The sequence below is a fragment of the Xiphophorus maculatus genome, chromosome 18, assembly GCF_002775205.1.
Source record: "Xiphophorus maculatus strain JP 163 A chromosome 18, X_maculatus-5.0-male, whole genome shotgun sequence".
Lineage (NCBI taxonomy): Eukaryota > Metazoa > Chordata > Actinopteri > Cyprinodontiformes > Poeciliidae > Xiphophorus > Xiphophorus maculatus.
In genome coordinates this window covers 5359950-5381770 of record NC_036460.1, presented here as the reverse complement: position 1 = coordinate 5381770, position 21821 = coordinate 5359950, and the positions used below count along the sequence as shown (strand labels likewise).

The 21821-nt window shown below is 42.6% G+C and overlaps 1 protein-coding gene across 4 annotated transcripts; it reads left to right on the top strand.

The window, feature by feature from the left end:
* The first annotated feature begins 30 nt into the window (after positions 1 to 30).
* On the top strand, positions 31 to 21404 carry bicra (BRD4 interacting chromatin remodeling complex associated protein). Of its 4 annotated transcripts, none has more exons than XM_023351610.1 (15): positions 31 to 81; positions 3583 to 3628; positions 3733 to 3778; positions 4885 to 4950; positions 7311 to 9275; positions 10437 to 10622; positions 13319 to 13972; positions 15987 to 16167; positions 16912 to 17012; positions 17101 to 17235; positions 18157 to 18218; positions 18305 to 18453; positions 18534 to 18628; positions 18725 to 18827; positions 19654 to 21404. In XM_023351610.1, the coding sequence occupies exons 2-15, from the start codon at positions 3588 to 3590 to the stop codon at positions 21222 to 21224; spliced, it is 5355 nt and encodes a 1784-aa protein (XP_023207378.1). In that variant the 5' UTR covers positions 31 to 81; positions 3583 to 3587; the 3' UTR covers positions 21225 to 21404. The 4 variants fall into 4 exon arrangements, with proteins under 4 accessions (XP_023207378.1, XP_023207377.1, XP_023207379.1 ...); XM_023351609.1 differs by having other exon boundaries at positions 18722 to 18827; XM_023351611.1 differs by lacking the exon at positions 4885 to 4950 and having other exon boundaries at positions 18722 to 18827.
* The last annotated feature ends 417 nt before the right edge of the window (positions 21405 to 21821 follow it).

Below are 21821 nucleotides of genomic sequence, written 5' to 3'. Positions count from 1 at the left end.
TGCCTCTACTCGGGTCCTGTTGAGCAGCCCGTGCGAGGCTGTCCTGGAGACCCCGCGCTGCCTGCACCTCTAACGTCTCGGGTGAGTTTGTTACAATGTAGCAATTTCTCTATTAATCCGAATAACCGTTACAAAGCCGCAATATCTGCCAACTGCGCACAAAACACAAACCGCATCGCTAACGCAATCGAAGCGCCACGCTGCCGCACCGCACCGTAAACACGTTCATTTTCCACCGAATTCCCAAGCATACCCCCCTCATCCAAGAGTATTCCAACATTAACTCATATTTTGCTTGCAATTAGCGATAGCTCGCTACGTAGTTGCGCTTAAACGTCCCCGGCAGGCGGCTCTTCTCGGTTCTGGCTGAACTGCGGTTCCGCTGTGCAGCTCCAGTGTTCAAATTGTGTCACTCGATGGTTTGTTTTGAATGTCAAAGGCTCAAGCTAGCTGTATGTCTCAATATTGTTGATAGCTGATTAGCTCGCTAGGCTAATGCAACTCAGCAGAGCTGCATCAAAAAATGACCAGAAATAGGGGTGAAAACTGGGTTTCAAAACCAAAAGTTTGGTTTCATTTGAGTTCTAAGCCAGGTGTGTTGCTGTCAAACGTTATGTGCTGGCAGAAATAATTAAAGATTGCTTGCAAAGCTGTTTAAAAACACCAGCTAGCATGTAGCAATCCGTTTGCAGTGTCTCCATTCAAATCCTGCGCACTGGGTTTGCTCTACCCGAGCAATGGCTCCGACCCGCTGCCTTCTCAGAGCGGCAACCGAGCTACCTTTATGGTGTCGATGACCACTCTGCTTAAACACCGTGTGTATTTGTTGCGTTTGTGTTGCTGGAAGCTGTGTGCACAGTTGTTACTTGTGATGAAGACAGTGGAGACACTCGGAAATCCTTCCAGGTGGTGCGAAAACCGCGCGTTTTCAGTTTGTTGTCGGCCGTTTGTCGGTGTTTAGCAAATCTAAGTTCTTGTCTGAGTTCATCCTAACCGCATCAGTGTTTATTATTACTGAGCCTGCATGTGAAAAGATGACGCGCTGCAAGTCATCGTGAAAATAGTGCAAAAGAGAAAACACTCTTCTTTATTTTAGGACCTCATTTATGGCAATAACGCGAATTTACTTGTTTAATAGCAAATTAAACAAACATTTTAGGGAAGAATATGCAAAAATAACTGATAAAATAACGTTTTCATGTTACAGGAAAGCTACAATAAGTTATGATTTCTGTCTTGCTTTTAATAAGTTGTTAGTTTCTGTTTCTCTCCGGTGTTTAGCTGGTTGTATCTACAATTGTTTTTAAACTAGCTTTTAAACTATCCATTTATCTTTTAATTTTAAACTAGCTTGTAGCATTGTTCTTTGGGAATGCAGAGTAAACAGCTTTTTGGCAACGTAAGAGATGTAGAGATGACAAGTAATTTATTATTTTACAATTACAATCAATTTTCTTGATTTTAGTCAAAACTGTAGTAGCAACATTTTCTCTGATTTGTTTTTGTTTGTTTTTATCAAATTGACTCAGTTCCAGTAATCTAAAAACTGAAAATAAAGGCATGCTTTTCTCTACTTATTGCCAGCTTAAAAATAGTCATTTTGAATTCTTTATCTATAGTACACATGCTTAAAGATGAAAAAAATGTTTTAATTTGTACTGTTTGATATTTTAATTAATTACTGTAGATGATTTTAATAACTATATACCTATTTCCAAATTGCCTTTTATACACAAAATTTTGGAAAAAGTAATCTGTATTCATTAATTGGCTTTTTAAAATAATAATTCAAGTTTTCAATCTGAAAATGCACTTTTAAGGATTCGGAACGACATTACAGTGAGCTGAGCTGCTGTCCAGTTTTGGTTTTGTTGGACCTCTCAGCTTCATTTGGAACATAAACTCAAACGTGTTTTAAATATTCTTTTGTGAACAGACACTCAGTTATTTCATGTCTCTTCACACATACCTGTCATGTTTTGACCGTGTACTTCCGTGTTCATTAGAGGTGTTGAAGCTGATGTTCAACCATCAGCTCTTACTTAAGTGACAGGTTTTTCTCAGTTACTGTTGGCAGTAACTCCTAGTTTTGTGGCGTTCCTCAGGGCTCCATTCTTGTCCCGCTGTTATTTTCCATTAAATTATTCATAAATATCTCTTGTCACTTTTACGCACATGATTCTGAAACCTGCCTGAAAATATACTAAATTTATGTCTCTCTGGCTTCAAAGTCTGAATGTCTGATAACTTTTTATTGTTAATAACAAACCGGAAGTGTTAGATTTTGGTCAGAGACTCCAGTCCAAGAGTTTTGAGGTGGTTTATATTCTGATTTGAGCTTTAATAATATCACTAGAACTGCCTTTTATTAAATTAGGAATACTGCCAAAATAAAATCGATGATCTCCCTCCCTAATTCTCACTCAAGCTTCATCTCTTGTTGCCTTTTTTTTTACTGTAATTCTCTATTTGCTGATATTCCTCAGAAAGCCCTCAGTAGACCCAGGAGGTGGGAACATACCAGTCCAACTCTTTCCACTGCTCACCTGTGATGCTCAGTGTTGGTTTTAAGATTTTAATGCTGCTTTTTGAATCAGTGAATTGCTTCGCCCCATCTTATGGTTCTGAGCTTCGGACTCCTTACACTGTTGGATCATCAGACCAGACATTACTCTCTGTGCCCAGAGGAAGATTGAAGACTGAGTGTTATCAAGCTTTTATGATCAAGGCGCCGCCTCTATGGAATCGACTGCCACTTAGCGTTGGAGCCTCTTCGATGTTTAAAACTCGTTGCTTCTCATTCGGCTCCTCATTCTCTGCGTGTTTATTTTATGCATTTTGATTTCATAATTACAACAGTAATGTAAAAGAAGCAAAACAAATACTAATTATTATTACTATTGTTAATTTATTAATAATAACAGGGAGTGGACCGATTGCAGTTTTCTGGCTGATCACCAATCTCTAAAAGCCTAACCTGCTGAAAATGTTTTCCCCAAAAAAGTTGCTAAATAAAGCGATAAAGTCCCTGTGGGCGCTTTCACTCTTGATAGTCCAGTATTTGATTAGATTGGGGGCCAAAATTGCAACATTTGTTACATTTTCAGCTGCTGCCGTTCGCTTTCACACGGCACTGTCAAACAAACCAAACATTTTGAAAAACTTGTTCCCCTCCTGGCCTGAGGCCGCAACAAGAACCACTGGAGGAAACGACACAAAAACCTCTGAAGAAGACACTGAGTGCACAAAATGTAAACAAAAATGGAGCATCGTCATATTTTAGCTGTTGTACCATTTCTGTTTTGTCTTTGGTAAAAGCCAATTTCTTCCGCAACTGCTGGATATCACATCTGATATTATCGCAATTTTCTCCAAAAACATGAGGTTCTAATGGTCAGTTGGCCTACACCCCCAAAATTAGCTCCCTATAACTATAAAGCTGTCAAAAATGTAAAAAAGGAGAGGTGTCTGGTGTAATTACAGCCAAATTATAAACGTCTAATTTACTGCATTTAATAAGAGCTAATATTCTGTTGTTGTCTGTTGTTACACTTTTGTGTTTTCTTTTTAAATCTGCATCAGTTGTCATGGATGATGAGGACGGCAGGTGCCTTCTAGATGTAATTTGGTGAGTTCTCGCTCTAATATCTCGTAATAATAACAATATTAATCAAAATAATACTAGATAAGATCTTAGGTGCGTCTTTATGCCTTTGGTTTTTTTGTCTACAGTGACCCAGAAGCTCTAAATGACTTTCTTCATGGATCTGAGACCCATGTAAGTACATAGAAACGGTTCATTCTAGATACAAAACAAACCTTTTTGTTGATGAACTTGTTTATTTGGTTATTTTTGGTGAATATTTTAGTAATGAAGTGGTGTGCAATCACAAGTTGCTGCTTTCGTTTACATCATTATGGTTGCTTCTTCACAAAACAAGAAAGGCTACTAACGCTTCCCAACTCTTGAGTTTTTCCCTTCATTTTATTCCTCTGTCGCTTCTTTTCTGGTGCTTTTGGTTTTTCTGAACCCTCCTTTTTCCTCACCATTCTCTATTTTTGATGGTCTGAATGTTTCATCCTGGTGTAGGCCTGGGCGATAAATCGATTTTATTGAGTAATCACAGTTTTGGGTTTTTGAAAATTAAATCTCTGGAAAAGCTTGGATTTTTTTTCACCAATTCATTTGTTGGGTTTCCGCCATCTTGTTTGACAAGGGATTTTTACAGATTTTTATTGATTTAAACTCAGTGTCAAAACATTAGGACTAGGCTACGATTTTTTTGGTTTTTAATCACGAGAATAAAGTCGTATAATAGTAAAGTTAAAAAGAATAAAAAAGAGCATAAAATCCTAATATTAGGATCATATTTATGCTGGGGTTATTTTATGATAACTCCAACATGAAAAATAACAGAAACATAAAAATTAAAGTAGTACTTTGGTATTGGTTTTTCAAATAAGGAAATATTTTATCTTTCAAGACATCAGAACCAAATTATTATCAGTAGCAGAAGTTTGAAATGATTCAAACGATTGAGTCTGTTTTGAAGAAAGAACGACATGAACTAAGTTGATAACTATTCAAGCTTTTCTCTCATTAAAATGACTTTTTCTCGTAATTTTACAACTTTCTTCTGCTAATTTTAGGACTTTATTCTAGTAATAAAAGAAAACTCGTATTCTGCCATACAACTCACAGAAGGGATGATTGAAATAAAAGCAACTTGTAATAACTTAGAAATGAGATCAGATCTGGTGTGAAAGAAATGGCAGGTTTTATGTTGAATCCGTATCGCCCAGCCCTATCCTGGTGACTTTTTGTCTGTTGCTTTGGGTATCTTCGCTTTCTGTCTGTCTTACCCTTGGTGGATGTGTCTATAGTTGGACACTGACGACCTTTTGGATGGTACGAGTGACCCCTCCAGCTCGTTCTTCTCTGCCACTGGGGTGAGTAAAATCCCCCGATCTTCTTCCTGCTCTCGTCTATCGGTCTCTGTAGCATGCAACTTCTGATCCCCTTTCCTTCCACTAACATGTATGAGCTCCAATTAGCTCAGGGTTTGTTTGGGTGCTTGAAATTCTTGGATTTAAAGTAGGTGTTTTTTAAGGTTTGGAAAGTGCTTGATTTCTGTATGCAGTCTTTAAAAGTGTTTGATATTCAAACTGCACAGTTTTGTAAAAGAGTTCAATCCAACGTGTGATTAAAAAACTTATTTAAAGTTGAAACTAGATATTTTCATACAGCTAATTAAAAGATAGATGGATATTTTTCTCAATGTTTGAAGTTAAATCAGATTAAACTTTTGATTTTTTAGGTCAGTAAGAATGACAAAAATTATTTCTATTTGTGAGAACATTTTTTAGAGATTTTTTTTGTCACTTTCTTTGTATTTTGTGTTTAAGCATTTATTTTGAGCAGGAAGTTGATTTACCTTAACACCACTTGTTTGTTTCAATGTAATGAATATTTGTTATTCCTAATTTCTCAACGATTTATTGATCCTTGTAATTGAAATAAAGTCTGTCTTTTATATGTTAAAGGTTATTGAAACCGGGGGATTTTTTACATTTAAATTAGTATTTTGTTTTTAGACCAGTCAGATGTATTGACCCCTTGGATGTTGTTATTGACATCCGAAAATTTCACGCATGCGCACAACGCTGGAGCGCAAAAAAGACAATTTTACTTGTCATCCATAGCTGTGTTGCCGCTGTGGAACAATCCCGTTAATTAAATAAAATCTGGACATGTAGGAATAAATAATTTAGTGCAATATGCCACAGCAAAGGGGAAAATAACGCAGAAAAACCGTTAAAGAACCACTCAAAACCACTTTTTTCTCGCTCTCTTCATTGGCTACTCTACGCTCAGACTCGTTGCCATAGCAACTGACTGAGGATTCACCACCAAAAAACACTCAGACATTTCCCACACAAAGAACAGAACATTCAGTCCGTTACACTTTTATAATTTCAGGCTTGATGTTTATTTTGCGATCGACAGGCGGATTGGCGCAGCGTCTGCCATCAACCGGGCGCTGTACCGGTCCGCTGTGGTGAAGAGAGAGCTGAGCCAAAAAGCGAAGCTCTCGATTTACCGGTCGATCTACGTTCCCACCCTCATCTATGGTCATGAGCTTTGGGTCGTGACCGAAAGAACGAGATCGCGGATACAAGCGGCCGAAATGGGTTTTCTCCGTAGGGTGTCTGGGCTCTCCCTTAGAGATAGGGTGAGAAACTCAGTCATCCGGGAGGGACTCAGAGTAGAGCCGCTGCTCCTTCACATCGAGAGGAGCCAGTTGAGGAGCATCTGGTCAGGATGCCTCCTGGACGCCTCCCTGGTGAGGTGTTCATGTCCCACCAGGAGGAGGCCCCGGGGAAGACCCAGGACACGCTGGAGGGACGATGTCTCTCGGCTGGCCTGGGAACGCCTTGGGATTCCCCCGGAGGAGCTGGAAGAAGTGGCCGAGGAGAGGGAAGTCTGGGCCTCCCTTCTGAAGCTGCTGCCCCCGCGACCCGACCCCCGATAACGCGAAAGAAAATGGGTGGATGGATATTAATAATTGATTGCTCTGGTAGACTAGCTACCGCTGCTATTAGCTAAGCTAACACAGTGGTGGTTAATTAGCTAATTTAAACACCTGCTCTACTGATCATCTGTCAGAGCTAGGCCACCTTTTTTTATTTTTTAACTGAACCAAAACACCAAATTCCACAGCACATCTACATGTTACGGTTGTCAAAGTCAAGCTAGCATAACTGAACTACTTCCCCCCCTTGCTATTTTTTTTAACTAAAACTTTTTCCTGACCTTATCTGTTGCAAAGCACCGTGTTCCCTTTTCCTTTATATATCAGTTGTGCATTTAAGATTTTTTGCGTTACATTGACAACAGCTAAAACCAGTGTTATTGTCGGGGAGCAGCTTTTTGCCCTCCTGGAGGAAGATGGGGGTGGGATTTGGTGCGCATGAAGTCATGCTGTACTTGGTCCATAGGGTGTGTGAGAGACATTTCAAAACATAAAATTTTGTTACATTTTAGTTTAGCTTGTCCCTGTGTAGAAGAATACTATCCAAACCAGACATTATTAATAATAGGTATAAATTATTATAATAATAGGGAATTGAAACTGCCTTTTTTTAGTTCATGTATATTGTTTTATCTCCAAAGTAGTGCTGGAAAAGTTTGAAAACTTGCCTTGAAAGTGCTTGAAAAGTGTGTGTTTCCTGTTAGTGTCAGTTTGATGTTTTGTGTTGGTATCTAGATCACCTGGTTTCACGTTGTTTCTTCTTCTGCTGTTCTAAAGGGCCATGTTTCAGAGGTCCAGCCCGTGGTTCAGCTGCCAGTCAGCGAGTCGGCCGGCCTCCCCAGAGTCAGCGTGGACTTGGACTTCCTGGAGGACGATGACATTCTGGGCGGCTCACCGGGCGGAGACGGCGACAGCAATGGCATTGGAACAAACCACGAGACGTGCGACATCCTGCAGCAGAGCCTGGCGGAGGCCAACATCACTGAGCAGAGCCTGCAGGAAGCCGGGTCCGAGCTGGACCTGGTGTCCTTCGGGATCCCGGGCCTCACCCAGGTGGTCCAGACCCTGCCTGACGCTGGAAGCGCTGCTGCCGTCGGGGTAGGCATCGGCGTCGGCGGGGCGGCAACCATTTTCCCCGGGTCGGCGCAGAGTGCGGCGGGTAACCCTGGCAACGCCACGGCCGACATGCTGGGGTCGGTTCTGGCCCAGCAGGGGCTCCAGCTGCAGCCGCAGGTGATGAACAAAACCATCAGCGTCCAGCCATTCATGCAGCCGGTCGGCCTCGGCAACGTGACGCTTCAGCCCATTTCCAGCCTCCAGGCCCTTTCCAACGGGAGCCAGTCGGGACCGTTGGGTATCGGACAGATTCAGGTTGTGGGCCAGCCAACGGTCATGACCATCAACCAGTCGGGGCAGCAGATCCTGGCCAAAGCCATGGGTGGGTACCAGGAGGTGTCCGCTGCTGGCTCTCAGGCCGGTCTGGGCCTGATCCAGGGTAACAAAGCCACGGTCGGCGCTCCAGCTTTAAACGGACCGGCTGTTTCTGTCAGCAGCACGAGCAGCATCGGCGCCGCCACCATGAGCGCCCCCGCTGGGCTCGTGGGCTTCGGAGGAGGAGTGGGGCCGCCGACACAAACTCAAGCCCAGATCATGCAGAACGTGATCATCCAGCGCACGCCGACACCCATTCAGCCCAAACCCCCACAGGGGGGCACCATCCAGCCGAAAGTCTTCAAACCGCAGCAGCCGCCGCCGCCGCAGGCAGCGCCCCAGGCTCAGCAGAATGACACACACAAAGCGCTTGGGCTGCAGCAGATTCCAGTTTCTGCTGCCCAGAACGTCGCCTTCCTGGCGGGAAAGCCCGGTTCTAATGTTGTCCTGAGCACCCAAGCCGCCTCTCAGGGCCCGCAGTTCCAGCAGGCCCTGTTCAAGCAGCAAGCGGCGCCGCCTTCTGGGAAGCCCCTCAGCGTGCATCTGTTGAACCAGCAGGGCAGCATCGTCATCCCGTCCCAGACAGTCCTGCAGAGCCAGAACCACCAGTTCCTGCTGCCCCAGCTGCAGGCCGGAGGCCAGATTCTGACCCAACACCCGGGTGGCCACATCATCACAAGCCAGGGCCCCGGCGGACAGCTCATCGCCAATCAGATCCTAACCGCCAACCAGAACATCAATCTGGGTCAGGTGTTAACGTCGCAGGGCCACCCCGGCGCCACCCACATCCTGTCCGGACCCATTCAGCTCCAGCCCGGTCAGATGGGCACGCCGACGCTTTTTCAGATGCCGGTTGCATCTTTGGCTCAGAGTCAAAGCCAGACGCAGACGCCGGCCGCCTCGGGCCACGCCCAGACGGTGATCCAGGGCCTCCAGAACTCCTTGACCATGGTGGGTCAGGTGGAGGGGCTGAGCCCGGCCATCAGTCTGCAGACCACCCTGCAGGCCCAGCCGGGCGCCGTGCCCAGCGCCGCAGGAGGCCAGACCGCGGAGGCTGCTGTTACCGTGCTGGGAGGCTCCACAGAACCAGCGCCGCAGCTTTTACCGCAGTCGTCGCTCCTCGCCGTGCAGCCTGCATCATCTGCTGCTGTTTCCTCCTCTCCGTCCATGTCTGTCTCAACGTCGTCCTCCGTGACGGCCGTGGGGCTGGTCCCCCCGCAGGCTCAGAGCAGCCCAGGGAGGCTGCTGTTCACCAACCAGGGGTCGAGCATGATCCTGAGCCAGGAGTCACTTCAGATGTTCCTCCAGCAGGTCAGCGCTCCGCCCGTCTGCTTTTCTTCTTAACATTGTCTGTAAAGGCGACCTATTATGCAAAATTTACTTTTTGCCCTTTTTTGTTCTTCCATTTGGGTTTCTACTGCTTCTAAAAACAACACTCAGCTGTTTTTTAGCAATAAGTAAAAGTTTTATGAGTCTGGAAAATGAGTTGTTTCAAAAATGTCCTGAAGGTTGAGTCACAATCTACAGGCCCTGCATCGTTACCCAGAGTTTGGCAGTAACTAGTTACATTTACTTGAGTAATGTTTTGGAATAAAATTACATTTAAGAGTAATTTTACTACACTGTACTATTTACTTTTACTTGAGTAATTTATTATTAGGTATCTCTACTCTTACTTGAGTTGTTGACTTACCATCCAGAAACCACTTGCTGCATTCTTGTTTGTTGTGCAGGAAGCTCTACTTCTGCTTTTCAAAGATGTACAGTTGTATAATTGTTTGCAAGCATTTTTACGTGAGAGTGTAAACACATTGCAAAACCACAAAATCTTACCAAGTATTACTGGTCTATTTTCTTTACAGCAAGATATAAGGGCGTGTTTTAAGTTAATAACTCCTTAATATTGATGAAGTTCTAATTCATCAATATTAACTAGATGAATTAGTTAATATTGGCAGATTATTTCATTTACCACAAGGGAAAAATGTTTCTTAGAGGTGAGTTTATCTACCAATTGAAATAGTACTTTTTTATTAATATTAAGGAATTTTAACTTAAAACAAGCTCCAATAACTTGTTGAAAAGTCACTTGTAAGTTTGTTTTTGTTATGTCAAGTCTACTAAGATATTTGCACTAGAAATTAGACAAAACTTTGTGTTTTTGCAGTGTAGCCAGCAGCAGCTAATTTAGATTTAAAGTGACAAGATGCCCTAAAACAGCTCAAAATATACAGAACTGATCCTATATAAGAACAATTTTGTGCAAAAAAGAAAATGTAATGAACATTCTTTATATATTTATATATCCTAACTTGTTCAAGGAAGCATAATAGGTCACCTTTAAATAAATAAAAAGAAAAGTAACATGCACGAGTGTTAAATTGGTGTGATCTCTTTGGTTTAGTATTTTGCTGCTCATTCTCCTTCCCTTCCTCCTCCCTCCCCCTTATCCTGAAATGGTAATTGTATCAGGAGCAGCGCCACCAAACAGAGAATGAGTCAACCCAATCAGTGGGCGTCCCAGCGTCTGTAATCGTCAGCAGCAACAGCGTCACTACTGCGGCCCCTGCTGTCCATGACAGCCAGTTAACTGACTCCTGGCTGGGTCAGAGCCACAGCCCTTCCCCTGGCCCCTCCCACATGACAGCAGTGGTAAAGGTAGAACTGCCCCTTTATGTTGAGCCCCACCCCAACTTGCTGCTGCCGCTGCTGCCACAGTGTTAGGTTTTTTCTACCTTTTCTACCCCCCCCCCCCCCCCCCTCCCCCCTCCCCCCTCACAACTCTGTACCCTTCCTGCTCCACTGCTCTCGCCAGCGCTGTTTTTAACTCCTGGGCGAAAGAAACCGGTCCTTCGCTTGCGGCATCTGTGCTTTTCCACACTTTGCTTCATTTTAGTAGCAGCATGATCGTCCCTGTTGTTTGTTCCTGTTTTATTACTCAGTAGAGATGCACCGATCAGAGATTTCTGGCCGGTTTTGAAGTTGATCTCCAGTCTCAATTTGGGCGGCAAGTCGTATTAGTAATCAATTAATTTGACAATTATTTGGATAAAAAATTCAGCAGATTGTTCTGGGATCCCCAAAGCTGAGCTGTAGAGTTTTGCTTGGAAGAAAGAGGAAATTATTTCAAATAAACTAGAACAGTAAATGGATGGAAGTTTGCTCTGCCACTTAAAAAATATCTCTGCTTTTGCAGTTTTGTAAGTTGTATTAAAAAATATCGGCTTGAATAAATGCAAAAATTATGAGGTTGAAACATGACTAAAAACGGAACGTGAAAGTTTTTCTGACGATTAATCGGATAAAAAATTGGCACATTCTGCAGATTTTTCTTTCATCATCTTAAGCCTTTTTAATGCAATATTATAAATACATTAAAATATGCAAATAAACAATTAAATTCCTTTTTAAAACAATAAATCAATATACTGTAGTGCTGATCTGTTTATCTTTGGATTAACATGTAATTAATAATTGGAGAGAAATTGCTCCAATAATTGCTGTTGCCGCTAGTCTGGAGGAGCAGCTCGCCTACGGACTGCAGCTCTAAGGCGGAGCTTTGTGTAAATAGGCTGCTGAAGGAGATTCAAGGATTCCTAAGACATTATGTAAAGAATCAATAACGATAGAAAAACACTCCAGGGGTGTTTTTTTATGAGATGACATGAAAAAATACCAGGTTAGAGCTAATCACGCTAAATAAATCGGTTTCACGGTGCATCTCTATTGCTTTGTGACTCGTTCATGCAAACATTTTGGCTGACAGTGAAGATTCCTTTTCATTTTTGTTGTTTTTATTAATATTCTAATTTTAAAATGTGCATTTCCCAACTACATGCAGATGTGCTTGTTCAAAAATATAAAAACATTTTCCAAGAGCAGCTTCTTCACCTCTCTAATCGCTCTGTAGGATTTCCTCTGCCTCTCCGCTGATGAATCAGGCGTCTGCTCTCTGTTTTGCATGCCTCGTTACATTGTGTCTCCTGTTTTAAACCCCCCACGTTGACCAGTAGCGCCTCCCAAACCCAAATCATTTGGTCCGCCGACTTGTGACCTCACGACCTTCAGATCACCTTCTAATTCACCATCACAGTCCCACAGATCTGGCTTCTGTCAACAGGTTTTCCTTTTGGTTCACTGAGCAGTCATTCCTCCCCTTTATGTGTTTATTGCCCCCAGACGCAGGAAAAAGAATAATCTGTGTGCTTTAATTGTTTGTAGATACAGAAGGCTAACAGTCCGCTTTCGTGTTGTTTGTTTTTGTTTGACTGATGTTTGTGCGACCAGGGGCTGGGCGACATTTTCATTTCAATTTATGATTCATTTAACTTGTATTTACTGCTGGGTGATATTCATTTAAACATCTACATTTTTTCATACCTGATCTGATTTCTGTGACAGCGTGCTAAAGAAAGTAGCACATTTCCGGCAAAAAACTCAGAGCTTAATCTCAGACGTTTTCCAGAAAAAACAGCGGAACTTTTTTAGCTTCAAAAGTCAAACATTTTCAATATTTGGAAGTTTTTAATCCCAAAGTTTTTGATTTTTTTTTCTTTTTTTTGTTGCAAATTTTCTCCATCTGGAGCTCAAAGGTTTTGTTTTTTTTTTCTTGAAAATATTTGAAATTGATCACAAAGTTTTGAAATTTTTTACTTTGAAATTTGTGACTTTTGGAGCTCAGACATTTCCTTGTTTTTTCTAGAGAATTTCTGAGTTTATACAACAAATTTTTTAAAATGGAAATTTAGATTTCTGGTTTCAGCAGAAATCTAAATTTTTGCTATTTCTGCTAAAAAAAACATCAGATTTTTTAAAATTTATTTTTGTTTGACTTCTTTTCTAAAACAGACATTACAAACAACAGAAAATATTTTTTAAAAGTGGCTTTTATTTCCACTACACCTTCTGTCATTTGTACGAATCAGGGCCGTGCGGTTCTGGATTGGAGTTATAGAATATTGTATCAGACGTATTATCTATTGATGGTAATCTATCAAGATTTATAGTTATTGATTTATTGTCCAGCCCTACATTCTTGTAATAATGAAAATAATCAGAACCTAGCCGTAATATTTTGTCTATTTGAACTCAACATCCAAATATATATAGAATTTGAAAACTCATTTGTCAGTTTTTTGTGCGGACCTAATTTAGCTTATCATTTTACCCTTAAATGAAATATAAAAACTATATTTCACAGCAGTTTGTGATGAAATCTTGTCGCCCAGCCCTGATGTTGGATCCTATTGTTAAAACCATGTGGATGTTTTTGCGTTTTGTTCCTTTTCTTGTTGGTTTATAGAGGTTTAAACCCTGATTTGTTTTTGTGCTGCGACGTTGTGTTCTCCCTCCAGGTTCCCTCTGGTGGAACTCAGCAGGCTCTGAAGATCCAGGGCATGTCCTCCTCGCCGGCGTTGACCTCCCACGCCACGACACCTCCGGTGGCGGAAAGCCCGCAGCCTTCCCAGTCTCCTCTGACTCTGAGCCAGCAGATCCAGTCGCCTCACCATCAACAGCCGCCACAGTCGCGCCCTTCTTCTCAGCCTCAGCCGCAGACTCCCTCGCGCTCCTGCACGCCGTCATCTCACACCCAGCTCTTCATCGTCCACAACCAGATCGCAGAATCTCCCAAACCCGCTGCCACCTCCGCCACGCAGGCTCAGCTGCAGCAGACGCCGCCCCAGCAGGTGCACGTTCAGGTCCAGCACCAACCTCTGCCTAGACCAGCCTCGCAGCCCACGCCCTACCAGCAGGAAATGCCTCCCATGTCGCAGTCGCCTAAGCCTCTTCCTGTTGCTGCTGCTGCTGCTCCACCTGCGCTGCACCAGTTTGCCGCGCCTCCTGTTAGCGCCTGCGCTCCAGCCGTAGTGAAAGCCCAAGCTCCCCTCCAGGGCCTCACAGCTGGGCAGCAGCATCACCTGCAGTTAGTAGGAGCACAAATCCAGACTCTGTCCTCCATCACTCAGCCCTCGCCTCAGCATAAACAGCTGCTGGAGAAGCTGCAGCAGGTATTGCTTCTGGTTTTACTGCAAAAACATAGTAATTTTTTTTTTCCCGGTACAATTTGTGCTAATATGGGTTGAACAAGGTGTTTCTACACACTTAAAAAGTTTTAAATTTACATTTTTACAGGCAGATTTTTTTTTATCTTAAATGTAAAATGTTTTTTTTTTTTTCTAGGGATGCACCAATCCATTTGTTTCTCTTCCAGTATCAATACCTGAGGTTTAGTATCAGCCAATACTGATCAGATACAGAAAAGCTGTTAACTTAAAAAGTTTCTTTTCAATACCTGTCGCAATAATAAAAAAATTATACATGTTTTGTTTATTCATTTTGGATATTTACAATGTCCTAGTGTTAAATGTTCAGTATAATTTAAAGTTTATTGATCTTTGAGAATGGGTTCCTGCATCATTATCACAATTATATTACTTGAAATTGTTCTCAAAACAACAATATTATAATTTGTCCAACAAAATTTGTTATCTTGACAAAATTATAAATTATCATGTTTACTATTTATAAATGTATAAATTTATAAATATAAACATTCATAGATTTGTAACTCATAAACGTACTGAATTACAAATTTATTTGATAGCTCTGCTCCGGTACAGCTCCCTTAAATACACCAGTAGCTTCACCGTTTGCTCAAAAACCCCTAAAAACAACTTTTATATGTTCAGTTAGTTCATTTAGGAGTAAAAGAGCCGATTTAAAATAAATTAGAAGACACTGAAACTGACAACAAAGATAAGTTAACTGCTCTGTTGAAGGTAGTGAACCATTTCTGCTTTTTGAAATGGTCCAGAAAGTGAGATTAGAAATTCTAAATATATCCATCCATCCATCCATCCATTTTCTGTTCACCCTTGTCCCTAATGGGGTCGGGAGGGTTGCTGGTGCCCATCTCCAGCTACGTTCCGGGCGAGAGGCGGGGTACACCCTGGACAGGTCGCCAGTCTGTCGCAGGGCAACACAGAGACATACAGGACAAACAACCATGCACACACACACTCACACCTAGGGAGAATTTAGAGAAACCAATTGACCTGACAGTCATGTTTTTGGACTGTGGGAGGAAGCCGGAGTACCCGGAGAGAACCCACGCATGCACAGGGAGAACATGCAAACTCCATGCAGAAAGACCCCGGCCGGGAATCGAACCCAGGACCTTCTTGCTGCAAGGCAACAGTGCTACCAACTGCGCCACTGTGCAGCCGTCATTCATTCTAAATATAATGTAAAATAAATAATAAAGCATAGAATTTAACTGAATAGATCTGCTGATATATATCACACACGTTGTCACCCATGTCCAATCTAGAATTTTTTCAATATCGGGATCAATACAGATATTAAGAATGGATTGGTGCCTCTAACGCAGTAAGCGATTTTTACTTACTCGGAGTGTGTCGCTTTTTCAACAAATAGCTTCTTTTTTTGAGTCTGTATCCTCCAGTTAATGGTTAATCAATTACTAAATTAGTTGATAAATATTTTCAATAATTGATTCATCACAATTAATTGTTTCAGGCCTTTGTTTTATCAGCTTCTTTACAAATGTGTCTCTGCTTTGTTTTGATCTAGTGCAAAAAATACCAATGAAATACATAAAGGTTTGTAGTTGCAACAGTATTAAATGTGAAAAGGTTCAAGGAGAATTACTACTTTGTTAGAATCCTGTAAATTTTCTGGATTATGATGAAATAAGAATGAAAAAATATTTTTAAAAAAGCAATATTTTCTTTTGAAATCTTCAGGGCCAAGAGTTCAAAACGTTTCCTACAGATGAAAGAGGCCAAGTTGCACTTTAATACCCAAGTGAAAAATTGTCAAATGCTTCATTTATTTAAAAAATAAAACACTGGTTTATCAGCCATCTTGGAAAGCTTGGAAATACTTGCATTGACAGAAATTTTGGCTTCTTGGAAAATAAATTACACTGTAAAAGATGAAAGTGGTTCCACAATCCTGTGTAAAAATTGTAACTTATTAATTTTTTACTTTTTTGCTCAGGTCAAGCAGAACATCATGCTACAAGCAAAGCCTCAGCCTCAAGCCACGAGTCAGTTTAATTCGCAGCAAGACGTGCCTGTTGACAAGGTGGTGATGACATCATCAGCGAGCGCTGACGCACCTGCTCAGCTTCCCACGATGCTGCAGCCGACCTCGGTGCTCGTCAAAACCGCCGCCACAGGTAGCGAATTAAAAAACCCCAGCGACGCGATTCTACCACCAGGGAAAAAGAAAAAGGAAGAATACATTTTGCCAAAAAACTCACAAATTTTTACATTAATCTAATACATTTTCTAAAAATAAAAAAAAATTCTGAAATTAAAAAGTTTAAAATCTGCAATAAAATTTTTATTTTATTTTTTACAATAATCTCAGAAATTTTTCTAGAAAATGAAGGAGGTTTATGAGTTTGGAAAGTAAAAAACTTGCTGGAAAAAACTCTAAAATTGCGGGATTAATCTGAGAAATTTTCAAGAAGAAAAAAATAAATTTCTGAATTTGAAAAGTTGTTAGGAAAGAACTTCAAAATATTAGATTTTCTGACATTTTTAGAAAAAACTTGAAAATTTAATCTACAAATTTAATTAGATTAATCTCAAAATTTGAGTCTTCCTAGCAAATGTTTTACTTTTCAAACTCAGAAATTTACAAGTTTTTTCTAGAAAATGTTGACCTTTTCATTTTTCCTTGTTTTTTTCCCCCTATAAAATTTCTGAGATTTTTCATTGCAAATTTTTGAATTTTTATACTCGGCAATTTCTGTGTTTCTTCCAGAAAATGTTCTTATGTTAATTTGAAAATCTCTGAGATTTTCATAAAAATTTTTTTACTTTTAGAGTTCACAACTTTCCTTGCTTGTTCTTGTGTTTCACCTACATAGGTCACAATGGTACGATTTAATCATTGTTTTTGTCTTTTTTTACAGGATCAAGTGACTTACAGGTATTCTCAGGAGCCCAAGGGCAAGCTGCAGCAGCAACGGGGAATCAGACGGTCACTCTTGCCAGCCTTACCCAGCCTGCACAGGTGGGTCGATCTGTTCCATGTTGTGGTTTTCCTCCAGGTGTTTGGTGAGCGTTTGAGATGAAGCGTTTCTTTCTGAATTGGTGCTCAGGTTCAGCCAAAGCCAGGAGTGATCAGCTCGGTGGGGGGGATGACTCTGGGAAAAGCAGCGATGAAGATCCAGGTGTTGGGGCCCGCTCTGACTCAGATGCCGGTTCCGCAGCCGCAGCCTCCTCTGCAGACTCAGGTAGGAGCGGCAAACCGCGCAGCATGGAGGCGGGCGAGATGTGGACAGAAAATATTTATGTTCCTTATCCTGTTCTCTAAAGGTTAATCTATCTATTCTTTTCTTCCTTTTAGTTCATCTATCATTTTACCCCCTCCATCGTTTGTCCGTTTGATTCTCCCTTTATTTATTCTTCCATCCACCCAACCCTGAGTTGATCTGTCTTTGTTCATTCTAGTAATAATTTATTCTATCAATTATTTTGATGATTAATCTGATAAAAAAAAGATTAATTCTGCTGAATTTTTATTAAAACATTAAGCCGCTGTCATACAATATTAGAAATGCATAAAAATAAATAATTAAATCACTTTTTTAAAATAAAAAATAAACATTTTATTCTCTAAAATAACACAACATCTTTAGTGAATACTTGGTCAATTGTAGCAAAGGATGCATCTGGAGCTAAACAAAAACTTCTAACATCAACATGTGCTTACCTTGTCAATACAACTTAAAAATAATCTATTGATTTTTTGTATTATTAATATGATTGCAAAAGATGCAATAAAATTGCAGGTGAAGATAAAACTATGCCAGTGGAGGAGTTTTAGGGAGAACCTCTTTACAGAGAAAGAAGGATTATTTCATGTCAAATGCAAAATTTGTACTTATTTTGTCCAACTGTCGCTTAATTACTGTCTTTTTGGAGTCTGTATACTCCAGTTATCAATTATTGATTTCTAAATTAGTTGACAATTATTTGATTATTCCAACTAATTATGTCAGCCCTAATTCATAGTTTAAAAATTGGCTAAGAAATTAAAACCTGGTAAATAAAACATGTGGAAAACCCAGCAAAAGGCTTTTAAAGGTGTTTTCTGTAACTGATATTTGTTGTTCAAAGTGAATTTTTTTAATGTTTCCTTCTTTGCCTTTCAGCTCACATCACAGACGCCACCAGTAAAAATGCCTTTAAGCACCGAGCCCAGTAAAGAAGCCAGGTTTGCTGCTTCTGCTGCCTTCAAGCCAGAGTTGAACCGTTTTGTTGTTGGCATATTTCTGACCGGTTCCTGTAAACACTCTGCAGGATGCTGGAGCAGCTAAGAAAACATCAGGGTTCAGTGCTTCACCCCAACTACAGCGCTCCTTTCCACTCGTTTGACGACACTCTGCACAGACTGGTGCCTTACCATCTCTACCAGGGAACTGCCAACTCCTCTCAAGACTATCAGAGAGGTAAAAGCCAGAGTAAAATCCTGGATCTGTTGAGTGCTGCACCTTTCACGGTCCTTACGTTTTGCTGTTTTTATACACAGTGGATGATGAGTTTGAGAGAGTCTCCTGCCAGCTGCTAAAGCGAACCCAGGCCATGCTGGATAAATATCGGTACCTGCTCTTCACAGAGTCAAAAGTAAGTTTATAACCCAGTGATCTCCATGTCCGAGTCACTTTTTGTTGTTTTGGATTGATTTTGAATCAACTGCTTTTGGCCTCTGAACCTGAGCAGAGACTGGGCCCGTCGGCAGAGATGGTGATGATCGACCGGATGTTCATCCAGGAGGAAAAGGTCGCCCTGAACCAGGACAGGATTCTGGCCAAGGAGAGACCGGGTCAGTGGTTTTTAATGTCCAAACTAATAAAAACAATAAAACTGCAACGTGGGAAAATGTTTGGAGAAACCGAATTATTACACTGAAAAATACTTTCTCCTGATCTGGATGGAAATGGAGAAACTTTCAAATTGTCATCCATTTAATAGTCTGTTTATCCATCCATTTATTTATCCATCCATTTATCCAACCATCCATCCATCTTCACCCTCCGTCCGTACGTCCATCCGTCCGTCCATGAGTCCGTACCCTCCTTCTTCATAAAATGGAAACAAAAATTGAGTAGCGTCAGTGTGGTGGTTGTAGGATTTCTTGTTTATCTTTGGTAAAAGACCACGAATCATTTCTCTCGCTAGCACAAGACCTTTTGTTTTGGTTGTATTTACCCAGAATGCCCTGCGTTGTAGTGCGCTTCCTGCTGTTAAAGTGGCCTCCGCTCCACTTGGTGTTCACACATAAGCATTCAGATGGCACCAGAGTTCACTTCAACCAAACTGAGGCCAAACATTTAACCCTGGAACTGGAAGACATGTTAAATATCCAAAATAAGTAAACAAAACAACAGAAACAACAAATAAAATTAATTATGAAGTCTCTGTAAAGAAAAATTGTCCTTCAAAAAATGGGCTGGTTGGGGCCAAAACACCAAACTGTAAACTTTTGTCATCCAGCTTTTGGTAAAAAAAGAGAAAAAACATAAAATATGCAAATGGAAATTATTGAGCTTATTTTAATTGAGGTCAAATAATTTATTGCTTTTTGTGACAGGCCTGGTCATACAAAGTCTATATTTATCAGTAATGTAAATGTTTTTATTTCCTTGCAGAGGAGTTTGCAGCGACCGTGCGGATGCTGGAGAGCGGCGTTCCATCCCAGCCAAAACCAGCGCCTCCGGATCTGCCGTCAGCGAGTCCGGCGGCCTCCTCCGCTGCTCCTGCTCTGATACCGTCTCCCGCTCCTCTCCTCAAGGTCACTCCAACTCCTCCTCCTGCTCCTGCTGCTCCTGCGTCTCCCACGCCTCCTCCCGCCCCCACCACTCCTTCCAGTTCCCCCTTCCCTCCCACCAAGCTGGTCATAAAGCACGGCGGCGGCAGCGCCTCCGTCTCCTGGTCCAGCAGCTGTCCTCCGGCGCCGCCGGCCAAGCCGGTCACTCCGGCGGCGCCCTCCTCTTCGTCGTCGTCGCTAAATTCCCAGTCGGCGGCGGATGACGACGACGCTCTTCCACAGCGAACCAGCAAGCCGCCCATCAAGACGTACGAGGCGCGCAGCCGGATCGGCCTGAAGCTGAAGATCAAGCAGGACCAGACCGGGTTCAGCAAGGTGGTCCACAACACCGCGCTGGATCCCGTCCACGCCCCCCAACCTCGCTCCACCCTGGAGCCGCCGCCGGAGCCCTCAAAGTCCCAGCACCTAGCCACGCCCCCCAGCACCGTCATCAGGACTCAGTCCCCGACGGCGTCGGTCACGCCCACTCAGAGCAACCTCAGAAACGCTCCTCCGTCGTCGTCAACAACAACGCAGATGAACGGCTCGTTGGACCACCACCCGGTCAAACACAACCCGGCGGCGTCACAAACCACCTGCCGCCTGCCGCTTAGAAAGACCTACAGGGAGAACATCAGTCCCCGGGTCCGGCCCGGCGTCCCCGGCGGACTGGACGAAAACTTTTCCTACCCCATCACCACGCCGTCGCCGCCGCGGCACGAGGCGTCCACCCCGCCATCAGAACGGACCGTCATAGCGAGCGTACGGGTGGAGAAGCGAGACAGGGAGGCGGACCCGAGTCTTGAAGGCGGACGCTTGGGGAACACGATGGACAAAATGAACGAGGTGTTCAACCGGAGCGTGAAGACGGCGACCCACCACCATCTTTCTCTGCTGCTGGATCGGGAGGCAGCGAAGGAGAGGGAGGACGAGCACACAGACCAAGACGCTGACAAGTACAAACGGTTCAGCGGGAAAAACAAACACAGGACTGGCGGGACGTTCAGAATGGACCAGCACGCGCCCGGACCGCCGTCCCCGGAGTCATCGTTCGCCCGAGACTCTCTGCTTCCCGCCAAACGCTGCAAGTCGGACTCGCCCGACATGGACAACGCCAGCTTCTCCAGCGGCAGCCCGCCAGACGACTCGCTCAACGAGCATCTGCAGTGCGCCATCGACAGCATCCTCAACCTGCAGCAGGAGCCCGCCGTGCGCGGACACCATGTCCGGGCCGGCGCCGGCGGCAGGACGCACCAACACCAAAGTCAACGCCCGGGAGACTCGGCGGTCTCCACACACAGAGCTCCGCCCCCTACGGCGCCGTCCGCTCCGTCATCATCCTCCTCGCTGGGCCCTCAGGTCGGAGGGCGGGGCCACAACGGCAGCCTGGTCCCCCAGACTCAGAGCAGATAACAGGCCCTCAACCCCAGGCTGGACTGACCGGGGTGACGCTGCAAAAGGGGAGAGACAGGGGGCGCTGCACTGCAGAAAACACTCAATCTGACCACTTTTAGTCCAGTTTCTGCTGCAGTTCACTTTAAATAAGATAAAACCAACTCACAAGTAACTTTCCAGCAAGATATTGGAGCTTGTTTTAAGTCAACAATTCTTGAATATTGAAGTAAAAAGTTCTACAGGCAGATTATTTAACTTAAAATAAAACATTTTTCCAATGTTACAAATTAAATAATCTGCCAGTGTAACAAGAATATTAAGAAATTATTGACTTAAAATAACCTAAAAAGTTTCTAATAAATTAGTTTTGTCTTATTTCAACTAAACTGAGATATTTCTACTAGAAACTAGACAAAAATACATGGTAAGATTTTGTGTTTTTGCAGTGTGACAACAGTTACTCTCTTAAGCTGTGTTGACTTTGTTCACTGTAAAAACACAAACTCTGACCAAATATTTATCTAGTTTTTAGTCAAATAGCTTAGTACGCTTGAATAAGACAAAACTTACAAGTAACCTTTCAGCCAAATATAGGAACTTGTTTTAAGTCAATAA